The sequence below is a fragment of the Ranitomeya variabilis genome, chromosome 8 (genome assembly GCF_051348905.1).
Source record: "Ranitomeya variabilis isolate aRanVar5 chromosome 8, aRanVar5.hap1, whole genome shotgun sequence".
In the NCBI taxonomy this organism is placed as follows: Eukaryota; Metazoa; Chordata; class Amphibia; order Anura; family Dendrobatidae; genus Ranitomeya; species Ranitomeya variabilis.
Genome location: NC_135239.1, coordinates 215,928,873 through 215,950,156, shown reverse-complemented (window position 1 = coordinate 215,950,156; position 21,284 = coordinate 215,928,873). Strand labels below are relative to the sequence as shown.

Below are 21,284 nucleotides of genomic sequence, written 5' to 3'. Positions count from 1 at the left end.
CTCCGTATTTTGTACATTTCTGCTTAATAAACTTGTAAAAAACAAAAAAGTTAAAGTGAAAAAGAAAGTAAGAACTCTCTGAATCTGTGAGGTGGAACTACAAGTCGCAGCATGTCCAGAGAGCGAGGCGAGACATGCTTGGCCTTGTGGTGTCACATGGTGGAGCAGTCACCTGCCTCCGGGGCCGCGGTAATGGCTGGAGGCAGGGGCTGAGCGATACCGGCACCGGGAACTAATCCTACCTGGCAGCTGAGGGGTTAACGGAGCACTTTGACATGAACGGACATACCACTTCCGGATTCCTTCAGAAAACGTAGCACCAGAACATTAGTTCCTAAAGTATTCCGTTTCTTTCCTGCGCATGAACATTGTTGTCATTTTCTGTTTCCGTCTTCATCCCCGTAGACATTTTGGAAATGCCATCGCGGTAACTATGGCAGCATTTGTGGTCCTTGCTCCTTCCCAGTATGCGCAGCACAGCAGGTATGCCTGCGCCCGTAGTAAAGATGGCGGCGCCCTATCACTTAGCTTTTGTTCCTTTCCGTACACAATGAGCGCATGCGTAGTGAGACAAGAAAACTTCCCTTTACCTTACATAGTGAGTGACAGGACTATTAACCAATCAGAGGCGGGTAGTTCCTAACATTGGGCGGGGCTAAGCAGTCTGTCACAGGAGGAGCCCGTGCCCCAAAAATTGGCTCGTGAGGAGACTCCAGATAGGAGGAGGGGACCGGACCGGGCCGGGCCCGAGAGGGGCCCCACAGTGGCCTGAGCAGCGCCCGGAGCCACAGGTGAGTGCTGACCCCGCAGGTGAGTGCTGACCCCGCAGGTGAGTGCTGACCCCGCACATAGCTGCGGGACTACAAGTCCCAGCACCGAGTACAGTGATGGTCACTCCTTACAGTGCAGGAAGATGGGCACTGACGGAGAGGGCCGCACCGCGAGAGCTCTGCCACAGGGACTCCCCTCCTGCGACATTTACTGATCGTGTGCGACATTCTGTGCGGGCTGCACTCACCTCCAGAGCTGCACTCCATGGTGTGTCTGTACTCCAGTCACCTCCAGAGCTGCACTCAATCATGTTTCTATACTCCAGTCACCTCCAGAGCTGCGCTCCTTCTTATATCGTGTGTGTATAGTCCATTCACCTCCGGAGCTGCGCTCATCACTATACCGTGTATGTTATGCTCTAGTCACCTCCGGAGCTGCGCTCATCACTGTATCGTGTATGTTATGCTCTAGTCACCTCCGGAGCTGCGCTCATCACTGTATCGTGTATGTTATGCTCTAGTCACCTCCGGAGCTGCGCTCATCACTGTACTGTGTATGTTATGCTCTAGTCACCTCCGGAGCTGCGCTCATCACTGATTCGTGTATGTTATGCTCTAGTCACCTCCGGAGCTGCGCTCATCATTGTATCGTGTATGTTATGCTCTAGTCACCTCCGGAGCTGCGCTCATCACTGTATCGTGTATGTTATGCTCTAGTCACCTCCGGAGCTGCGCTCATCACTGTATCGTGTATGTTATGCTCTAGTCACCTCCGGAGCTGCGCTCATCACTGTACCGTGTATGTTATGCTCTAGTCACCTCCGGAGCTGCGCTCATCACTGTATCGTGTATGTTATGCTCTAGTCACCTCCGGAGCTGCGCTCATCATTAATACTGTGTCTTGGGCTATGTTTACACGTTGCCTTTTTGCAGCAGGTTTGTTTTTTTATGTAAATTAATAGCTGCTTTTTACAGATCCAGGAAGTGTCCTCCGCTTCAGAGATCTCCCCGCACTCCCCGGGGTCTTCCTGAGGAGGAACGGGAGGAGGCACCAGGAGGCACGGGGGTTGGGGGGGGGGGATGTATGGGAGGAGGCACGGGGGTTGGGGGGGATGTATGGGAGGAGGCACGGGGGTTGGGGGGGATGTATGGGAGGAGGCACGGGAGTTGGGGGGATGTATGGGAGGAGGCACGGGGGTTGGGGGGGATGTATGGGAGGAGGCACGGGAGTTGGGGGGGATGTATGGGAGGAGGCACGGGGGTTGGGGGATGTATGGGAGGAGGCACGGGGGTTGGGGGGATGTATGGGAGGAGGCACGGGGGTTGGGGGGCGTGTATGGGAGGAGGCACGGGGGTTGGGGGATGTATGGGAGGAGGCACGGGGGTTGGGGGGGATGTATGGGAGGAGGCACGGGAGTTGGGGGGGATGTATGGGAGGAGGCACGGGAGTTGGGGGGGATGTATGGGAGGAGGCACGGGGGTTGGGGGGATGTATGGGAGGAGGCACGGGGGTTGGGGGGCGTGTATGGGAGGAGGCACGGGGGTTGGGGGGCGTGTATGGGAGGAGGCACGGGGGTTGGGGGGGATGTATGGGAGGAGGCACGGGGGTTGGGGGGGGGATGTATGGGAGGAGGCACGGGGGTTGGGGGGGGATGTATGGGAGGAGGCACGGGGGTTGGGGGGGGGATGTATGGGAGGAGGCACGGGGGTTGGGGGGTGTGAGACCATTTTTTTCCTGCAGCTTTTTTACTGCCAAGAGATCAGGTTTTGGCTGCTGAAAAGGTGGTGCAAAAAAGCATCGTGTGAACAAACACTTATTCAGTCCCCTGTACGGCTGCAGTCCACATTTTGCTGGTTCCTGTCGGCTCTGCTCGGTGCATTGGGCAGATCTGATGCATTCGTTATGTGTCTGTTGGTACAGTGCAGCGACAGAATAATGAATGCAGCTCTGGATATGACTGCAGCCACGATGTAGCTCAGGATCAGTAGCAGGTAGGTAAAGCACAGTGGACATGCTCTATTTTAGTGTAATAACCTATCCTGTATTTTCTCCTGCAGGATTCCTGTGGACTGTGTGACTATGCTTCCTGCCCCACGGTGACGACGAGACCACCATGACCAGTAATAGCAGCATGGCGCCCCCTCTGTATCTGGGGGTAACTGCAGAATCGGAAACTGCCACTCCCCCTTATAATAACACAAGGGGGCTCATCACTACTGGAACAACCACTGTGGGCACCTGGCTCCTGTCCCTCGGCATCGTGACTGTCATAGGACTGGCGGTAGGGATGGTAAGTAATGTATGTACACAGTGACTGCACCAGCAGAATAGTGAGCGCAGCTCTGGGGTATAATACAGGATGTAACTCAGGATCAGTAATGTAATGTATGTACACAGTGACTGCACCAGCAGAATAGTGACTACAGCTCTGGGGTATAATACAGGAGGTAACTCAGGATCAGTACTGTAATGCATGTACACAGTGACTGCACCAGCAGAATAGTGAGTGCAGCTCTGGGGTATAATACAGGATGTAACTCAGGATCAGTAATGTAATGTATGTACACAGTGACTACACCAGCAGAACAGTGAGTGCAGCTCTGGAGTATAATACAGGATGTAACTCAGGATCAGTAATGTAATGTATGTACACAGTGAGTGCACCAGCAGAATAGTGAGTGCAGCTCTGGAGTATAATACAGGATGTAACTCAGGATCAATAATGTAATATATGTACACAGTGACTGCTCCAGCAGAATAGTGAGTGCAGCTCTGGAGTATAATACAGGATGTAACTCAGGATCAGTAATGTAATGTATGTACACAGTGACTGCACCAGCAGAATAGTGAGTGCAGCTCTGGGGTATAATACAGGATGTAACTCAGGATCAGTAATGTATGTACACAGTGACTGCACCAGCAGAATAGTGAGTGCAGCTCTGGAGTATAACACAGGATGTAACTCAGGATCAATAATGTAATATATGTACACAGTGACTGCACCAGCAGAATAGTGAGTGCAGCTCTGGAGTATATTACAGGATGTAACTCAGGATCAGTAATGTAATGTATGTACACATTGACTGCACCAGCAGAATAGTGAGTGCAGCTCTGGGGTATAATACAGGATGTAACTCAGGATCAGTAATGTATGTACACAGTGACTGCACCAGCAGAATAGTGAGTGCAGCTCTGGAGTATAATACAGGATGTAACTCAGGATCAGTAATATAATGTATGTACACAGTGACTGCACCAGCAGAATAGTGAGTGCAGCTCTGGGGTATAATACAGGAGGTAACTCAGGATCAGTAATGTAATGTATGTACACAGTGACTGCACCAGCAGAATAGTGAGTGCAGCTCTGGGGTATAATACAGGATGTAACTCACTATCAGTAATGTAATGTATGTACACAGTGACTGCACCAGCAGAATAGTGAGTGCAGCTCTGGGGTATAATACAGGAGGTAACTCAGGATCAGTAATGTAATGTATGTACACAGTGACTGCACCAGCAGAATACTGAGTGCAGCTCTGGAGTGTAATACAAGGTAAGTATTGTAGAGATAATTCTCTGTATGATTTGATAATTTTACATATTATGTTTGAGAATTTGTAACTTTATTTCTCCACTTTTGAGCCCAATTATCACACCTACTATTTTGATTTTTGCTTATTGTAACATCGTCTCTTGTGCTCCATTCACACCCTGAGCTGCATTCTTATGATTGTGTTTCATTGATTCACATTGTTGGAGTATTTGCAGTTTTTATATGTAGACGGATCTCCCATGATGCAGTCCTTTGGGTGCAGCTCCAGATGTTACTGGAGTATGAGCCGCGGTATCAGTCGGCTGTGTTATTTGCAGACTCCTCCGCTCTCAGATTTGGTCCGGCTCTGTCTCATCCTCAGTTTCTCTTCTTTGTCTCTTCCTCGCTGCCTCCAGGTACTGTACATCAGGAAGCAGAAGAGGTGAGCCTCCCGCGCTGCGTCACTCATTCACTTCTTTGACTTTTCTTCCTTTCGGAATGGACCAAATTTGTGACTGTATTTAAAGGGGCTCCCCAGGGTCATATGATAATGAGGCGTGCGCTCCTCGGTAGGTCTACGGTGAATAGATGGATCGCTCGCGGCTGCTCTGTTCTGGGCTCGGATGGATTGCTCGCGGCTGCTCCGTTCTGGGCTCGGATGGATTGCCCGCTGCTGCTCCGTTCTGGGCTCGGATGGATCGCCCGCTGCTGCTCCGTTCTGGGCTCGGATGGATCGCCCGCGGCTGCTCCGTTCTGGGCTCGGATGGATCGCTCGCGCCTACTCCGTTCTGGGCTCGGATGGATCGCTCGCGCCTGCTCCGTTCTGGGCTCGGATGGATCGCTCGCGCCTGCTCCGTTCTGGGCTCGGATGGATCGCTCGCGCCTGCTCCGTTCTGGGCTCGGATGGATCGCTCGCGCCTGCTCCGTTCTGGGCTCGGATGGATCGCTCGCGCCTGCTCCGTTCTGGGCTCGGATGGATCGCTCGCGCCTGCTCCGTTCTGGGCTCGGATGGATCGCTCGCGCCTGCTCCGTTCTGGGCTCGGATGGATCGCTCGCGCCTGCTCCGTTCTGGGCTCGGATGGATCGCTCGCGCCTGCTCCGTTCTGGGCTCGGATGGATCGCTCGCGCCTGCTCCGTTCTGGGCTCGGATGGATCGCTCGCGCCTGCTCCGTTCTGGGCTCGGATGGATCGCTCGCGCCTGCTCCGTTCTGGGCTCGGATGGATCGCTCGCGCCTGCTCCGTTCTGGGCTCGGATGGATCGCTCGCGCCTGCTCCGTTCTGGGCTCGGATGGATCGCTCGCGCCTGCTCCGTTCTGGGCTCGGATGGATCGCTCGCGCCTGCTCCGTTCTGGGCTCGGATGGATCGCTCGCGCCTGCTCCGTTCTGGGCTCGGATGGATCGCTCGCGGCTGCTTTGGGCTCAGATGTATTGCTCTCCTCCGTTCTGGGCTCGGATGGATCGCTCGCGGCTGCTCCGTTCTGGGCTCGGATGGATCGCTCGCGCCTGCTCCGTTCTGGGCTCGGATGGATCGCTCGCGGCTGCTCCGTTCTGGGCTCGGATGGATCGCTCGCGCCTGCTCCGTTCTGGGCTCGGATGGATCGCTCGCGCCTGCTCCGTTCTGGGCTCGGATGGATCGCTCGCGCCTGCTCCGTTCTGGGCTCGGATGGATCGCTCGCGCCTGCTCCGTTCTGGGCTCGGATGGATCGCTCGCGCCTGCTCCGTTCTGGGCTCGGATGGATCGCTCGCGGCTGCTTTGGGCTCAGATGTATTGCTCTCCTCCGTTCTGGGCTCGGATGGATCGCTCGCGGCTGCTCCGTTCTGGGCTCGGATGGATTGCTCTCCTCTGTTCTGAGCTCGGATGGATTGCTCTCCTCTGTTCTGAGCTCGGATGGATTGCTCTCCTCTGTTCTGAGCTCGGATGGATTGCTCTCCTCTGTTCTGAGCTCGGATGGATCGCTCGCGGCTACGCCGTTCTTGTCTCTGTTGTCGGCCGCTCTCCCTTGAGTTCCTCCATCTTTGTCCTCTTGCATCGCTCCTTAGTCGCCCGTTGTTCTCTGTTCGTCCTGATTTCATGAAGTGATTTGTCGCGTTTCTAAAACATACAAGGAGCGGTAACGTTACACCCGAATAATCGTCCTAACTCAGAAGCTGGTGAGGTCAGAATCAGATGGCTGCAGATCAGCGTGTATTTGTGCTCTGCTGCCCAGGCCTCTGCAGAGACGGTTTCTCCCGTCCTCCTCGTCTTGCCGACATTTGCAGTTACTGTCTTCTCTTTCTGTGCCAGGCTGGAGAAGCTCCGCCATCAGCTGATGCCAATGTACAACTTTGACCCGGCTGAGGAGCAGGAAGATTTGGAGCAAGAACTGCTGGAACCAAACCGAGATCTGCAGCCCCAGGGAAAGGTGAGCGCCCTCTGTACAGACCCCGGAGTCACCTGAACATGGGGGGCACGGGGCATCTGAGACCCAGGGCAAACTCCCGACTATGGTGCATCACATCGTGCCAATCCCCTCTGGTGGCACAATGACTCTTCATGGTGTCCTAGGTCAGGTGCTCCCACATATTGTGCACACCAGAAGGTGCAGTCACTCTGCAGCAGCCTGTAATAGGGCACATAGATTCTTGTAACATCCACCGTGCACATGGACCCAGGAGTCTCCAGAATTGGCCAACTGTGTTACATATCCAATACTGTGGAAAATGGCTGATAACAGAGAGCAGCAGTGAATTCAGTGTCATGTGCCACCTACTGGATGCAGGATGACCTGCACAGACTCTGGGCTCGGCTTCACTTCTGTTATGTCGGCGCCACCTGCTGTCTGTGGATGTTTAGTGCAGGCAGAGAACAGGACAGGCGCACAGGAAATGATCTGCATTTACAGTACTAAGCTGTGACCTTCTGTGGGGGCAAAGGTGAAAGGAGAACCGGAGCATTCCTGTGCAGAGGATTTCGGTAAATCCATGTACAGTATTTATAAAAGAAGGCAAGGCATAGACTTATATGTAGAAGGAGGACCAATCACAAAGCAGCAAAGCATAATTGCATTAGTACACACACGGGGGTCGCACTGGCATCATAAACAGCAAAAAAGTGCAATTACCACAAAGGGAAAGGAATCAAAAATCTATTAAAAATAACCTGCATGTACCAATCAATATATATAATAAATCATTTCTGAACGTCACGTTATTGGGATGTTTGGTGTTAATGTCAGAATCCAGAATGCTTCCCTCACAGTGAGGGGTTTCCGTTTATCACCTCCACGGATATACTCCAGCTCTGGGGTATAATACAAGATGTAACTCAGGATCAGTACGGCTATGGGGTAGAATAGTGCAGATATTTTCGGGTTGGTTATCGGCTGCTCGTTCCTTGCTGTGTATTGCAGTGACCGGCGGCCCCTCATCTCTGCCGCACATGCCCAGTGTTGGGTGATGTCTCCTGACCCCGGGGTCGTCTTTGTATTTCAGGTTCTTCTCACCAGTCTGTGTCCTCTGCAGAGACCGACTCGTCTTGTGTTTACTGACGTGGCCAACTCCATCAGCGCCTGAGGAAGGGTCCTGACTCGTCTGTTGGGGGTCAGTGTCTTCGTGACTCACTGTCCTGTCTTTTATCATCGTGCCCTGGAGGGGAAGATGTCGTCCTCTTACTCACCACCGCTGGGCCAGGAATGTGGGGACCGGTGTTTGGCTCCGTGCTCTGCAGCTCCGCATCGTAATCTGCAAACCTACAGCAACTGTAGGACTAACGTGACAAATAATCCTGCACATACATGCTGTATCTGAGAGTCACTGCAGAGCGCTCCTCCTCCCATCGTGATATCCTCCACACTCAGAGCGCTCCTCCTCCCATAGTGATATCCTCCACGCTCAGAGCGCTCCTCCTCCCATAGTGATATCCTCCACGCTCAGAGCGCTCCTCCTCCCATAGTGATATCCTCCACGCTCAGAGCGCTCCTCCTCCCATAGTGATATCCTCCACGCTCAGAGCGCTCCTCCTCCCATAGTGATATCCTCCACGCTCAGAGCGCTCCTCCTCCCATAGTGATATCCTCCACGCTCAGAGCGCTCCTCCTCCCATAGTGATATCCTCCACGCTCAGAGCGCTCCTCCTCCCATCGTGATATCCTCCATGCTCAGAGCGCTCCTCCTCCCATCGTGATATCCTCCACGCTCAGAGCGCTCCTCCTCCCATCGTGATATCCTCCACGCTCAGAGCGCTCCTCCTCCCATCGTGATATCCTCCACGCTCAGAGCGCTCCTCCCATAGTGATATCCTCCACCCTCAGAGCGCTCCTCCTCCCATCGTGATATCCTCCCCCCTAGTGATATCCTCCACGCTCAGAGCGCTCCTCCTCCCATAGTGATATCCTCCACGCTCATAGCGTTCCTCCTCCTCCCATCGTGATATCCTCCCCCCTAGTGATATCCTCCACGCTCAGAGCGCTCCTCCTCCCATAGTGATATCCTCCACGCTCATAGCGTTCCTCCTCCCCCCTAGTGATATCCTCCACGCTCAGAGCGCTCCTCCTCCCATAGTGATATCCTCCACGCTCAGAGCGCTCCTCCTCCCATAGTGATATCCTCCACGCTCAGAGCGCTCCTCCTCCCATAGTGATATCCTCCACGCTCAGAGCGCTCCTCCTCCCATAGTGATATCCTCCACGCTCAGAGCGCTCCTCCTCCCATAGTGATATCCTCCACGCTCAGAGCGCTCCTCCTCCCATAGTGATATCCTCCACGCTCAGAGCGCTCCTCCTCCCATAGTGATATCCTCCACGCTCAGAGCGCTCCTCCTCCCATAGTGATATCCTCCACGCTCAGAGCGCTCCTCCTCCCATAGTGATATCCTCCACGCTCAGAGCGCTCCTCCTCCCATAGTGATATCCTCCACGCTCAGAGCGCTCCTCCTCCCATCGTGATATCCTCCCCCCTAGTGATATCCTCCACGCTCAGAGCGCTCCTCCTCCCATAGTGATATCCTCCACGCTCAGAGCGCTCCTCCTCCCATCGTGATATCCTCCCCCCTAGTGATATCCTCCACGCTCAGAGCGCTCCTCCTCCCATCGTGATATCCTCCACGCTCAGAGCGCTCCTTCTCCCATAGTGATATCCTCCACGCTCAGACCGCTCCTCCCATAGTGATATCCTCCACGCTCAGAGCGCTCCTCCTCCCATAGTGATATCCTCCACGCTCAGAGCGCTCCTCCCATAGTGATATCCTCCACCCTCAGAGCGCTCCTCCTCCCATCGTGATATCCTCCCCCCTAGTGATATCCTCCACGCTCAGAGCGCTCCTCCTCCCATAGTGATATCCTCCACGCTCATAGCGTTCCTCCTCCTCCCATCGTGATATCCTCCCCCCTAGTGATATCCTCCACGCTCAGAGCGCTCCTCCTCCCATAGTGATATCCTCCACGCTCATAGCGTTCCTCCTCCCCCCTAGTGATATCCTCCACGCTCAGAGCGCTCCTCCTCCCATAGTGATATCCTCCACGCTCAGAGCGCTCCTCCTCCCATAGTGATATCCTCCACGCTCAGAGCGCTCCTCCTCCCATAGTGATATCCTCCACGCTCAGAGCGCTCCTCCTCCCATAGTGATATCCTCCACGCTCAGAGCGCTCCTCCTCCCATAGTGATATCCTCCACGCTCAGAGCGCTCCTCCTCCCATAGTGATATCCTCCACGCTCAGAGCGCTCCTCCTCCCATAGTGATATCCTCCACGCTCAGAGCGCTCCTCCTCCCATCGTGATATCCTCCACGCTCAGAGCGCTCCTTCTCCCATAGTGATATCCTCCACGCTCAGAGCGCTCCTCCTCCCATAGTGATATCCTCCACGCTCAGAGCGCTCCTCCTCCCATAGTGATATCCTCCACGCTCAGAGCGCTCCTCCTCCCATAGTGATATCCTCCACGCTCAGAGCGCTCCTCCTCCCATAGTGATATCCTCCACACTCAGACCGCTCCTCCTCCCATAGTGATATCCTCCACGTTCAGAGCGCTCCTCCTCCCATAGTGATATCCTCCACGCTCAGAGCGCTCCTCCTCCCATAGAGTGATATCCTCCTCCTCCTCCCAAAGTGTTATCCTCCACGCTGTGATCCACGGTTTTCCTCTCACAGACGGTTTGGGGGTCAGACGTTGCCTGTGGCTCCTTGTGCTTTCTGGTGATTTTTGCCCCTCGGCACCGGACTATATATTGCTGGCCACAGTGTGTCTGTGAGACCCCGACTGTGCATATGCCTTAATATCACTACCATGCACCTCGCCCCTCAGGCCGCAGACCTTCACCCTCCGTTCTGCAGCACAGCACTGCTGGAGTATCCGTTGCTTTGTGTCAGTCCAGCCTCTCACTTTTGGAGATGGTTTAACCCCATGGTTGCTGCTAGACTGACACCACAACTAGGCGGCGAGGCCATTCCTCCGCCTTGGATTTGCCGCAGCACCATTTTGTACTGTTCCTATTTGATATTTATTTGTTTGAATCTTTCGTGCTTCATTAATAAATTCTTCAGACCCCGAGGACGGTAACGGGTGAATGCTCCTCGTTCCTGTGCGTCAGACATCCCCGGGGGCCGCCCGGAAGGAAGGAGGCCTCGCCATTCACACAGGAGGACAGCGTCCATCATGGCTTCACGGGGGATCGGAATAATAAATATTTTCCCGGCTGTGTAATCCGCTGCGGGGGTTGGGTGCAGTGTAATCTTCTGTAGCCGCGGATTAAAGAGATTAATGGTGAAATAAGCAGATTCCAGATACTCTGTTCAGACTGGACCGCAGCTGTCAGTCCGGGGCACAGCGACCCCAAAATAATCCCAGTCCAGAGCTGGACGCTGCGCTCGTGTCTCCCAGAGGAGCGGTCGCTTCACTAGTATCTGGTGTAATACATGTTATCTGCTTTGATACATTGTAACAAAGGCCGGATGTTCAGCTCCTCCATTGTGCTACATTGTAGCAAACCCTTTACTGACCAGATCGGAGCAGGTGCTCAGCCCCGAAATACACTACTCAAAAAATTAAAGGGAACACTAGAATCCCACATCCTAGATATCACTGAATGAAATATTCCAGTTGTAAATCTTTATTCATTACATAGATGTGTTGAGAACAATAAAACCTAAAGATGATCAACGTAAATCACAACTAATATCCCAAGGAGGTCTGGAGTTGGAATGATACTCAAAATCAAAGTGGAAAATGAAGTTACAGGCTGATCCAACTTCAGTGGAAATGCCTCAAGACAAGGAAATGATGCTCAGTAGTGTGTGTGGCCTCCACGTGCCTGTATGATCTCCCTACAACGCCTGGGCATGCTCCTGATGAGGCGGCGGATGGTCTCCTGAGGGATCTCCTCCCAGACCTGGACCAAAAGCATCCGCCATCTCCTGGACAGTCTATGGTGCAACGTGACGGTGGATGGAGCGAGACATGATGTCCCAGATGTGCTCAGTCAGATTCAGGTCTGGGGAATGGACGGGCCAGTCCATAGCTTCAATGCCTTCATCTTGCAGGAACTGCTGACACACTCCAGCCACATGAGGTCTGGCATTGTCCTGCATTAGGAGGAACCCAGGGCCAACCGCACCAGCATATGGTCTCACAAGGGGTCTGAGGATCTCATCTCGGCACCTAATGGCAGTCAGGCTACCTCTGGCGAGTACATGGAGGGCTGTGCGGCCCTCCAAAGAAATGCCACCCCACACCATTACTGGCCCACTGCCAAACCGGTCATGCTGAAGGATGTTGCAGGCAGCAGATCACTCTCCACGGCGTCTCCAGACTCTGTCACGTCTGTCACATGTGCTCAGTGTGAACCTGCTTTCATCTGTGAAGAGCACAGGGCGCCAGTGGTGAATTTGCCAATCCTGGCGTTCTGTGGCAAATGCCAAGTGTCCTACACGGTGTTGGGCTGTGAGCACAACCCTCATCTGTGGACGTCGGGCACGCAGACCATCCTCATGGAGTCGGTTTCTAACCGTTTGTGCACACACATGCACATTTGTGGCCTGCTGGAGGTCATTTTGCAGGGCTCTGGCAGTGCTCCTCCTTCCACAAAGGCGGAGGTAGTGGTCCTGCTGCTGGGTTGTTGCTGTCCTGCTGCTGGGTTGTTGCCCTCCTACGGCCCCCTCCACGTCTCCTGGTGTACTGGCCTGTCTCCTGGTAGCGCCTCCAGCCTCTGGACATTACACTGACAGACATAGCAAACCTTGCCACAGCTCGCATTGATGAGCCATCCTGGATGAGCTGCACTACCTGAGCCACTTGTGTGGGTTGTAGAGTCTGTCTCATGCTACCACGAGTGTGAAAGCACAACCAACATTCAAAAGTGACCAAAACATCAGCCAGAAAGCATTGGTACTGAGATGTGGTCTGTGGTCCCCACCTGCAGAACCACTCCTTTATTGAGGGTGTCTTGATAATTGCCAATAATTTCCATCTGTTGTCTATTCCATTTGCACAACAGCATGTGACATTAATTGTCAAACAGTGTTGCTTCCTAAGTGGACAGTTTGGTTTCGCAGAAGCTTCATTTACTTGGAGTTATATTCTGTTGTTTGTGTTCACTTTACACTGTGTTCCAAATGATTCTGCACAAAGAGTTCAGGAGTGATAAGGTTAGAATTTTTTTGTTTGTCATTTAAGCTCATTGATGGTGATGTGTGTCAGGGCTCTTTATATCACTGAAAGCAATTGCAGAGACCTGTGCACATTAGTTTGGCCGGTGTGTCCAAATAAAGGCAAGACTACTTAAGAAGGCTGTTCCACATTATTAAGCAGCCTACATTTTTGGCCAAAATGGGAAAGAAAAAGGATGTGTCGGCTGCTGAGAAGCAACAAATTGTGGAGTATTTAGGTCAAGGCATGACTACAATCAACATTGCCAAGACACTTCATCGTGATCATCGCACAATCAAGAAGTATGTAGCTGATTCCCAGCACACACGTGTGCGTGCTGATAAGGAAAAATTGAGGACACTTTCCAACAGGCAATTGCGTAAGGTTAAAAGAGCAGCTGCAAAAATGCCTTGTCATAGCAGCAGACAAGTTTTTGAAGCTGCTGGTGCCTCCAACGTCCCCAGAACAACAAGATGCAGGGTCCTTCAGAGGTTTGCAGCTGTGCGTAAACCATCCTGTCGACCACCTCTATCCACTGCAACAAGCAGAAACGGCTCCAGTGGGCCAAACGATACATGAAGACTGACTTCCAAACTGTTTTGTTCACCGATGAGTGCCGTGCAACGCTCGATGGTCCAGATGGATGGAGTGGAGGATGGACACCCCATGAAAACACGGCTAAGGCGCCAACAAGGAGGAGGTGGAGTAATGTTTTGGGCTGGAATCATGGGGAGAGAGATTGTCGGCCCCTTTATGATCCCTGAAGGGGTAAAGATGAACTCCATAATCTATGTGGAGTTTCTAAAACAACACTTCCTGCCATGGTTCAAGAGGAAGAACCGTGCTTTCCGCAGCAAGATCATTTTCATGCATGATAATGCACCGTCTCATGCTGCAAAAAACACATCTGCATCTCTGGCTGCTATGGGCATAAAAGAGGACAAACTTATGGTGCGGCCACCATCTTCCCCTGACCTCAACCCCACTGAGAACCTCTGGAGCATCATCAAAAGGAGCGTCTATGATGGCGGGAGGCAGGTCACATCTAAGCAGCAGCTCTGGGAGGGGATTCTGTCCACATGCAAAACAACAAGCAGAAACCATCCAAAAACTGACAAATTCAATGGACGAGAGAGTTCAGAAGCTTCTTTCCAACAAGGGGTCCTATGTGCAAATGTAACATCACCTAGAATAAAGTTTTCACTTGAAAACTTTGATTTCATTTTGTAATAAGCTGATAATGCTTATAACTTCACAATTGACCATTTGTTTGTTCAAAATAAAAAAAAAAGGTTGAAAACTCTGCTGTGCATAATAATTTGGAACATGCATTTTGAGTGTTTATTTTTTTTAAAAAGATCCTGTTTTCATAGGCAGTTTGTTCCAAAACATTGCGATTATACTAGAATAGTAGATGACTGGAAAATAACAATGACTGCAACTCAGATAGGTAATTTAGAGGAAATAGGAGGAAATAGTATTTGCATAATAATTTGGAACACAGTGTATTTTTTTGTGCAGTGTATAAGGGTATGTTTCCACGTTCAGGATTGCATCAGGATTTGGTCAGGATTTTCCATCAGTATTTGTAAGCCAAAACCAGGAGTGGGTGATAAATGCAGAAGTGGTGATGTGTTTCTATTATACTTTTCCTCTAATTGTTCCACTCCTGGTTTTGGCTTACAAATACTGATGGAAAATCCTGACCAAATCCTGATGCAATCCTGAACGTGGACACATACCCTAAATGTCCCCGTTCACTGACACTTCATGGGTCCCAGAGACAGAGGGAGGCAGCGCCGCTAGTCAGTCCTGGGAACAGAGGGAGGAGGCAGGTTTGGTGTCCAGTTCTTCCCTCTTGTACTTTTTCTGGGGGTCTATTAGACTCTGCCCCAGCGGGATGCAGACAAGAATCAGAACCCCGACACTGAAGGCGTCTGTCAGTCACCCTGCCCCGCTGTGTGCAGACGAGGGGCCACATGTGTGCCAGGGCTCAGAGGGGGCACTACAGGGGTCGCAGCTTATTTGCATCTCTACTGCTGCGAATTCTCAATTCCCCAGACACCAGCCCCCCTTCCCTTCACAAGCCTGGTTGTGCTGGGACTTGTCCTACTACTTCCCTGACATGACAGACCAGCCCTAGATCTGATGTGGAATGTGACCTTTCATCTCGGAAGGGAGGGGTTGTAGTCCTGACAAGGCAGACGCTGAGCTGCCAGGAGAAGCCACCAGCACTGAGGAAGAAGAGACGCAGACCCCCCCCCCCCCCCCAGAGGAGCGGGGCTACCAAATGGCAAGTATGTCCGTGCGGAGCGAGCGAGGAGTGTGCAGTATGAGGAGTGTGCGGTGGGGACAGTGATGTGCTGCAGGTTCTTTCACTTCCTCGTCAGTCGCCATATTACCAGGTCAGACTACAGGATCTGTGACTGCGGGATCTGTCGCCAGAGTCATCACTGCTAGAAGTCAGCATGAGACGTTTCCAATTACATGATAAGAACTTCTGCTCCTTATTTACTGAAGCCGCTGTTCCCTTCCTCTTCTTTCTGTCATGTCTGAATGGCGCTGCTGTTCCGTTCCTCTTCTTTCGTTCCTATCTGCACGGCGCCGCTCTTCCCTTCCTCTTCTTTCTGTCATGTCTGCACGGCGCCGCTCTTCCGTTCCTCTTCTTTTTGTTGTGTCTGCACGGCGCCACTCTTCCGTTCCTCTTCTTCCGTTCTATCTGCAAGGTGCCGCTCTTCCCTTCCTCTTCTTTCTGTTGTGTCTGCACGGTGCCGCTGTTCCGTTCCTCTTCTTTCTGTTGTGTCTGCACGGTGCCGCTGTTCCGTTCCTCTTCTTTCTGTCGTGTCTGCATGGCGCCGCTGTTCTGTTCCTCTTCTTTTTGTCTTGTCTTCATGGTGCTGCTGTTCCGTTCCTCTTCTTTCGGTCGTGTCTGCATGGCGCCGCTCTTCCGTTCCCCATTTTTCTGTAGTGTCTGCACGGTGCCGCTGTTCTGTTCCTCTTCTTTACTTGTGTCTGCACGGTGCCGCTCTTCCGTTCCTCTTCTTCTGTTCCTATCTGCACGGTGCCGCTGTTCTGTTCCTCTTCTTTCACTTGTGTCTGCACGGTGCCGCTCTTCCGTTCCTCTTCTTCCGTTCCTATCTGCACGGTGCCGCTGTTCCGTTCCTCTTCTTTCTGTTGTGTCTGCACGGTGCCGCTGTTCCGTTCCTCTTCTTGCTGTTGTGTCTGCACGGTGCCGCTGTTCCATTCCTCTTCTTTCTGTCATGTCTGCACGGTGCCGCTGTTCCATTCCTCTTCTTTCTGTCATGTCTGCACGGCGCCGCTCTTCCGTTCCACATCTTTCGGTCTTTTTTGCACAGCGCTGCTCTTTCGTTCCGCATCTTTTGGTCGTTTCTGCACGGCGCCGCTCTTCTGGTCCTCATCTTTGGGTCGTGTCTGCACAGCACCGGCCTCCAGATATTTAGGTTTCTGAAAGGAGGAGGGTCTGTGAAGTTTTTAGAACATGGTGCAGAATTTGAGTAATGGATATACACTGGTCAAAACAAAGGAAACACTACATCCCACATCCTAGATATCACTGCATGAAATATTCCAGAGACAAATCTTTATTCGTTACATAGTGGAATGTACTGAGAACAATAAAACAGAAAAATTATCTGTGTAAATCAAATTACTATCCCATGGAGCTTTGGCTGTGGAATGATTGGCATTGGTGGATGGTGCGAGACATGATGTCCCAGATGTGCGTGATTGGATTCAGGTCTGAGGAACGGGCGGCCAGTCCATAGCTTCAATGCCTTCATCTTGCAGGAACTGCTGACACACTCCAGCCACATGGCATTGTCCTGCTTTAGGAGGAACCCAGGGCCAACCGCACCAGCCTATGGTCTCACCAGGGGTCTGAGGATCTCATCTGGGTACCTAATGGCAGTCAGGCTACCTCTGGCGAGCACATGGAGACCTGAACTGCCTGAGATACTTCTGTGGGTTGTAGTCACCGCTTCACGATACTGTACTGTACCTCTAGGGGTGAGAGCAATGACAAAATGCAAAAGTGACCAAAACAGCCAAAAAGTATGAGAGCAGAGAAATGGTCTGTGATCTCCCCTGCAGAACCGCTCCTTTATAGGGGGTGTCTAGCTAATTGCCGATCAGTTGTCTGCTCCATTTGCAGCAGGAGAAATTGATTCCCAATCGCTGTTACTTCATAACTGGACCTGGTGATTGCACAGAAGTGTGATGGACGTGGAGTTACATTGTGTGTTCCCTTTATGGTTTTGAGCAGTCTATTAGTGAATGCGCTTCCATTTTGGTAACCGACTACGATGTGGCCCTCCCTAACGCTCTCCGTGTTATAGTCCCAGATACGGGCCGGGCTGTGTCTCCTGGTCACTATATCCGCCTGAGACTGTGTCACATCATCATTGGATTGTGAATTTATTTTTCACGATTTCTGTGCAGAATTCCTCAGCGTGTGGATAAGATTTGTAAACTCGTCTGTGCCCACCGCCGATTCCACCCGTGCATATCCACACCGCAAGCCCCGAGCAGCTCTGTCCTGTGTGGATTTCCTCTAAGACTTTGTTCACACATTTTCTCCAGTTTTTATCTTCCGTTGTGAATTATCGTACATTACAGGCTCCACATGCTGAGGAAAGATTCCACGCAGAAATCAGAAAGTGCTGCAGATTGTCAGATCGCGGCTCGTCGTGTTGTGCACGTGCTGCAGAATGATCAGTGCAGGTTTCACCATCGGTTTATAGGGGGCACATGGGTGGTCTGCTGGGAGTCGCTGTGGATATGGCTCCAATATTACAGGTATGTGGCTAATAAGCCATTTCTCTTCTTTTTGCTTACAGTTGAGGCTCGGTACTTTGTGAAGATTTCCTGTGATGTTGATGTCCATCGTGCATTTTGGGGACGCCTCAAATCCTAATTAACACCGTGGTGACCGCTCATTCTGCAGATCACCATGCTGGAGCCGTATCCCAGCTGTGACATGGACGAGCCGCATACATTGCGTTCTGATCTGCCGATCAATGGGATTGTGCTGCCGGAGTCACCAGACCCGAGTCCTCCATCTTGTGCATCTTATTCATTGCAGATCAGTGATTCATACAGTGCAGAACTTGTAACGGGGGCACACAAGAGCCAATGCGAGGCGAACGGTGGCCTCAAAAGAGACCCTGCACCCTGCGGCTCCAGCCCTTCAGATGCGTCTGATCTTTCATGTGCCGCCAATCCGACAGCAGCGGCATCAAAGACGTTCAGTGAGACGAAGGGCCCAACAGAGGAGCTGGAACATGAAGGCGAAGCACGAGCAGAAGACATCAGAGACTCCCTCCGCCCTGCTGGATTAGGCCATACCCGGGAAAGCCATGGTGGCACAATGTCTCCAGGTCCTCCAGCTGGCTTCTCTGTCTCTGATTTACCCCCCTCGGTCTCTGATTTACCCCCCTCGGTCTCTGATTTACCCTCTTTCCCTACATATTTGCTGCCGTCTTCCGTGAAGTTTTTCAGCTTTGTGATACTTCACGTCCCGGGGGATGAGGATGAAGCTCAGAGGGTCTGCGCGGTTCTGCACCGTCTGCAGATCATGAACGGCACAACGTTTTGTGAAGGTTTTGAGACCGCAGGACAAAGTCCTCTCCGATGCCTTGAAGACGCCGTGGAGAACTCTGCCTATGTCGTTCTTCTACTCACTGACAATTTTAAGTCCAGATGGGGCGAGTTCAAGACCAACGTCGTCCTTATGAACTCAATCCAAGACCAAAACAAGTGCGGCACGGTCATTCCTCTTATTCCCAGGTTCAACCCTGCAAAATGGACCATGCCTCTGTATCTGAGATCATTAACGCGCCTGGAGGAGAAGTCTGCGCACTTCAAGACCAATGTCCAGGTAACATTCAAAGAAAATGTGATCAAAACCCAACGAGAAAAATGGGAAAGAGAACAGGCAAAACGATTGTCCGAAAAACAGCTGGAAGATGCAATGCGGCTGTCACGTGCTCTGGAGGAGATACGGCGTAACGAGGAGGAGCTGCACGCCGTCAACGCTCGTCTTTGTCAACAGTTATCGCTGCACCCGACCTAATATTACCTGGACAAGGATCCATCGATGAGATCCACGCTGCGAGAAATGTACAGATAGGAAACCAAAACTGTATGAATGCCTCTTCTTTCAGGGTCACCCATGTTGGGTGCTGCACAGAGGATAGCTGTGCCCCCGAGAGAAGAGACATGATAGGTGTGCCTCCATGAGAAGAAGCAGACGATAGCTGTGCCCCCCGAGAGGAGACAGAGGATAGCTGTGTCCCCAAGAGACAGAGGATAGCTGTGGCCCCCAAGAGAAGAGGCAGAGGCTAGTTGTGCCCCCAAGAGAAGAGGCTGAGGATAGCTGTGCCCCTCGAGAAATGACAGAAGATAGTTGTGCCCCCAAGAGAAGAGACATGATAGGTGTGCCTCCAAGAGAAGAGACAGAGGATCGCTGTGCCCCCCGCGAGAAGAAACATGATAGGAGTGCCTCCAAGAGAAGAAGCAGAGGATAGCTGTGCCCCTGAGAGAAGAGGCAGAGGATAGTTGTGCCCCTCCCGAGAAAGGAGACAGAGGGCAGCTGTGCCCCGAGAGAAGAGGCTGAGGATAGCTGTGCCCCTCAAGAAAAGAGACAGAGGATAGCTGTGCCCCCGAGAGAAGAGGTAGAGGATAGCTGTGCCCCCCGAGAGAAGAGGCTGAGGATAGCTGTGCCCCGCCGAGAGAAGAGACAGAGGATAGCTGTGCCCCCCGAGAGAAGAGGCGGAGGATAGCTGTGCCCCCCGAGAGAAGAGGCGGAGGATAGCTGTGCCCCCCTGAGAGAAGAGACAGAGGATAGCTGTGCCCCCCCCCCCCCCCCCCCCGGGAGAAGAGGCAGAGGATAGCTGTGCCCCCTGAGATAAGAGGCTGAGGATAGCTTTGCCCCGAGAGAAGAGGCTGAGGATAGCTGTGCCCCTCAAGAAAAGAGACAGAGGATAGCTGTGCCCCCCCCCCCCCGAGAGGAGACAGAGGATAGCTGTGCCACCCGAGAGAAGAGGCAGAGGGTAGTTGTGCGCCCCCCCCCCCCCCCCCCCCCGAGAAAGGAGACAGGATAGCTGTGCCCCCCGAGAGAAGAGGCTGAGGATAGCTGTGCCCCTCAAGAAAAGAGACGGGATAGCTGTGCCCCCCGAGAGAAGAGGCAGAGGATAGCTGTGCCCCCCCCCCCGAGAGAACTGGCAGAGGATAGCTGTGCCCCCCCGAGAGAACAGGCAGGATAGCTGTGCCCCCCGAGAGAAGAGGCAGAGGATAGCTGTGCCCCCCCAAGAGAACAGGCAGGATAGCTGTGCCCCCCGAGAGAAGAGACAGGATAGCTGTGCCCCCCGAGAGAAGAGGCAGAGGATAGCTGTGCTCCAGAGAGACAGTCCAGGAAGCATTACCAAGAACACAAGTATTGACAAATTCTACCTATAAGACAAACAAAAAAGCAATAACCTTTTGTGTTAGGTCCCTCTTCTGCGCTGTCAGTGGGGTCACAGTGCTGTTATTGGGGGCAATTATTGGTGGAGGAAATATTAAAAAGCTTGTACACGACTAGAAAAACATGGCTTCTTTCTTCCAAACTGTGCCTGGCGCTGGCCTTATTACTAGGGACCCTGTGCCCAGGCCACCTCTCTGCCACGTGCATCCTTGGTGGAGCAGTATCCGGTACGGCCACCTGGTGGCGCCGTTGTCTCATAGTCATCCCCTTGTCTGCAGCAGGTCCACATCGATGGCAGCTCAGAGGGGAGGGGGGGGCTATATTAAGGCACAAAGGAAGCCATATTGTGATAGGAGTCAGAGAATCCTAGAATGTCAGAGTTGGACGGGATCTTCTGGGTCATCTGGTCCAGCCCCCCGCTCAATGCAGGATTCACTAACCCATCTCAGACAGATGTCTGTCCAGCCTCTGTGAGAAGACTTCCATTGAAGGAGAACTCGCCACCTCTCGTGACCACCTGTTCCACACAATGATCACCCTCACTGTCAAAAAGTTTTTTCTAATTTCTAATCTGTATCTTCTCCCTTTCAGTTTCCTTCCATTGCTTCTCGTGTTTCCATGTGTAGATGAGAATAATGATGATCCCTCTACACTGTGACGGCCCTTCAGATATTTGTAGACAGCTATTAAGTCTCCTCTCACTAAAGATAAGGAGAACAAAGGAGTATATTGGGTACCAAAAATTTATTAAGTATACAATGTATAAATACAAGCAATAATTATATGTTTAAACAACCAGAGGTACAAACCACATGTAAAGTGCATATAGGATGAGGACAGGAAAACCCATCTGGTGCACAGGGCCCTAAAGGTGAGTCAATC

The 21,284-nt window shown here is 52.3% G+C and overlaps 1 protein-coding gene across 6 annotated transcripts; it reads left to right on the top strand.

Annotated features, from left to right (window-relative positions):
• The first annotated feature begins 633 nt into the window (after positions 1-633).
• C8H3orf18 (chromosome 8 C3orf18 homolog) lies at positions 634-20,515 on the top strand. Of its 6 annotated transcripts, none has more exons than XM_077277038.1 (6): positions 634-791; positions 2,829-3,061; positions 4,720-4,745; positions 6,588-6,705; positions 7,775-7,882; positions 17,776-20,515. In XM_077277038.1, the coding sequence occupies exons 2-5, from the start codon at positions 2,885-2,887 to the stop codon at positions 7,853-7,855; spliced, it is 402 nt and encodes a 133-aa protein (XP_077133153.1). In that variant the 5' UTR covers positions 634-791; positions 2,829-2,884; the 3' UTR covers positions 7,856-7,882; positions 17,776-20,515. The 6 variants fall into 6 exon arrangements, 5 of the variants coding, with proteins under 5 accessions (XP_077133153.1, XP_077133154.1, XP_077133152.1 ...); XM_077277039.1 differs by lacking the exon at positions 17,776-20,515 and adding an exon at positions 10,819-11,047; XR_013218506.1 differs by lacking the exons at positions 634-791; positions 2,829-3,061; positions 4,720-4,745; positions 6,588-6,705 and having other exon boundaries at positions 17,776-19,611; positions 19,644-19,698.
• The last annotated feature ends 769 nt before the right edge of the window (positions 20,516-21,284 follow it).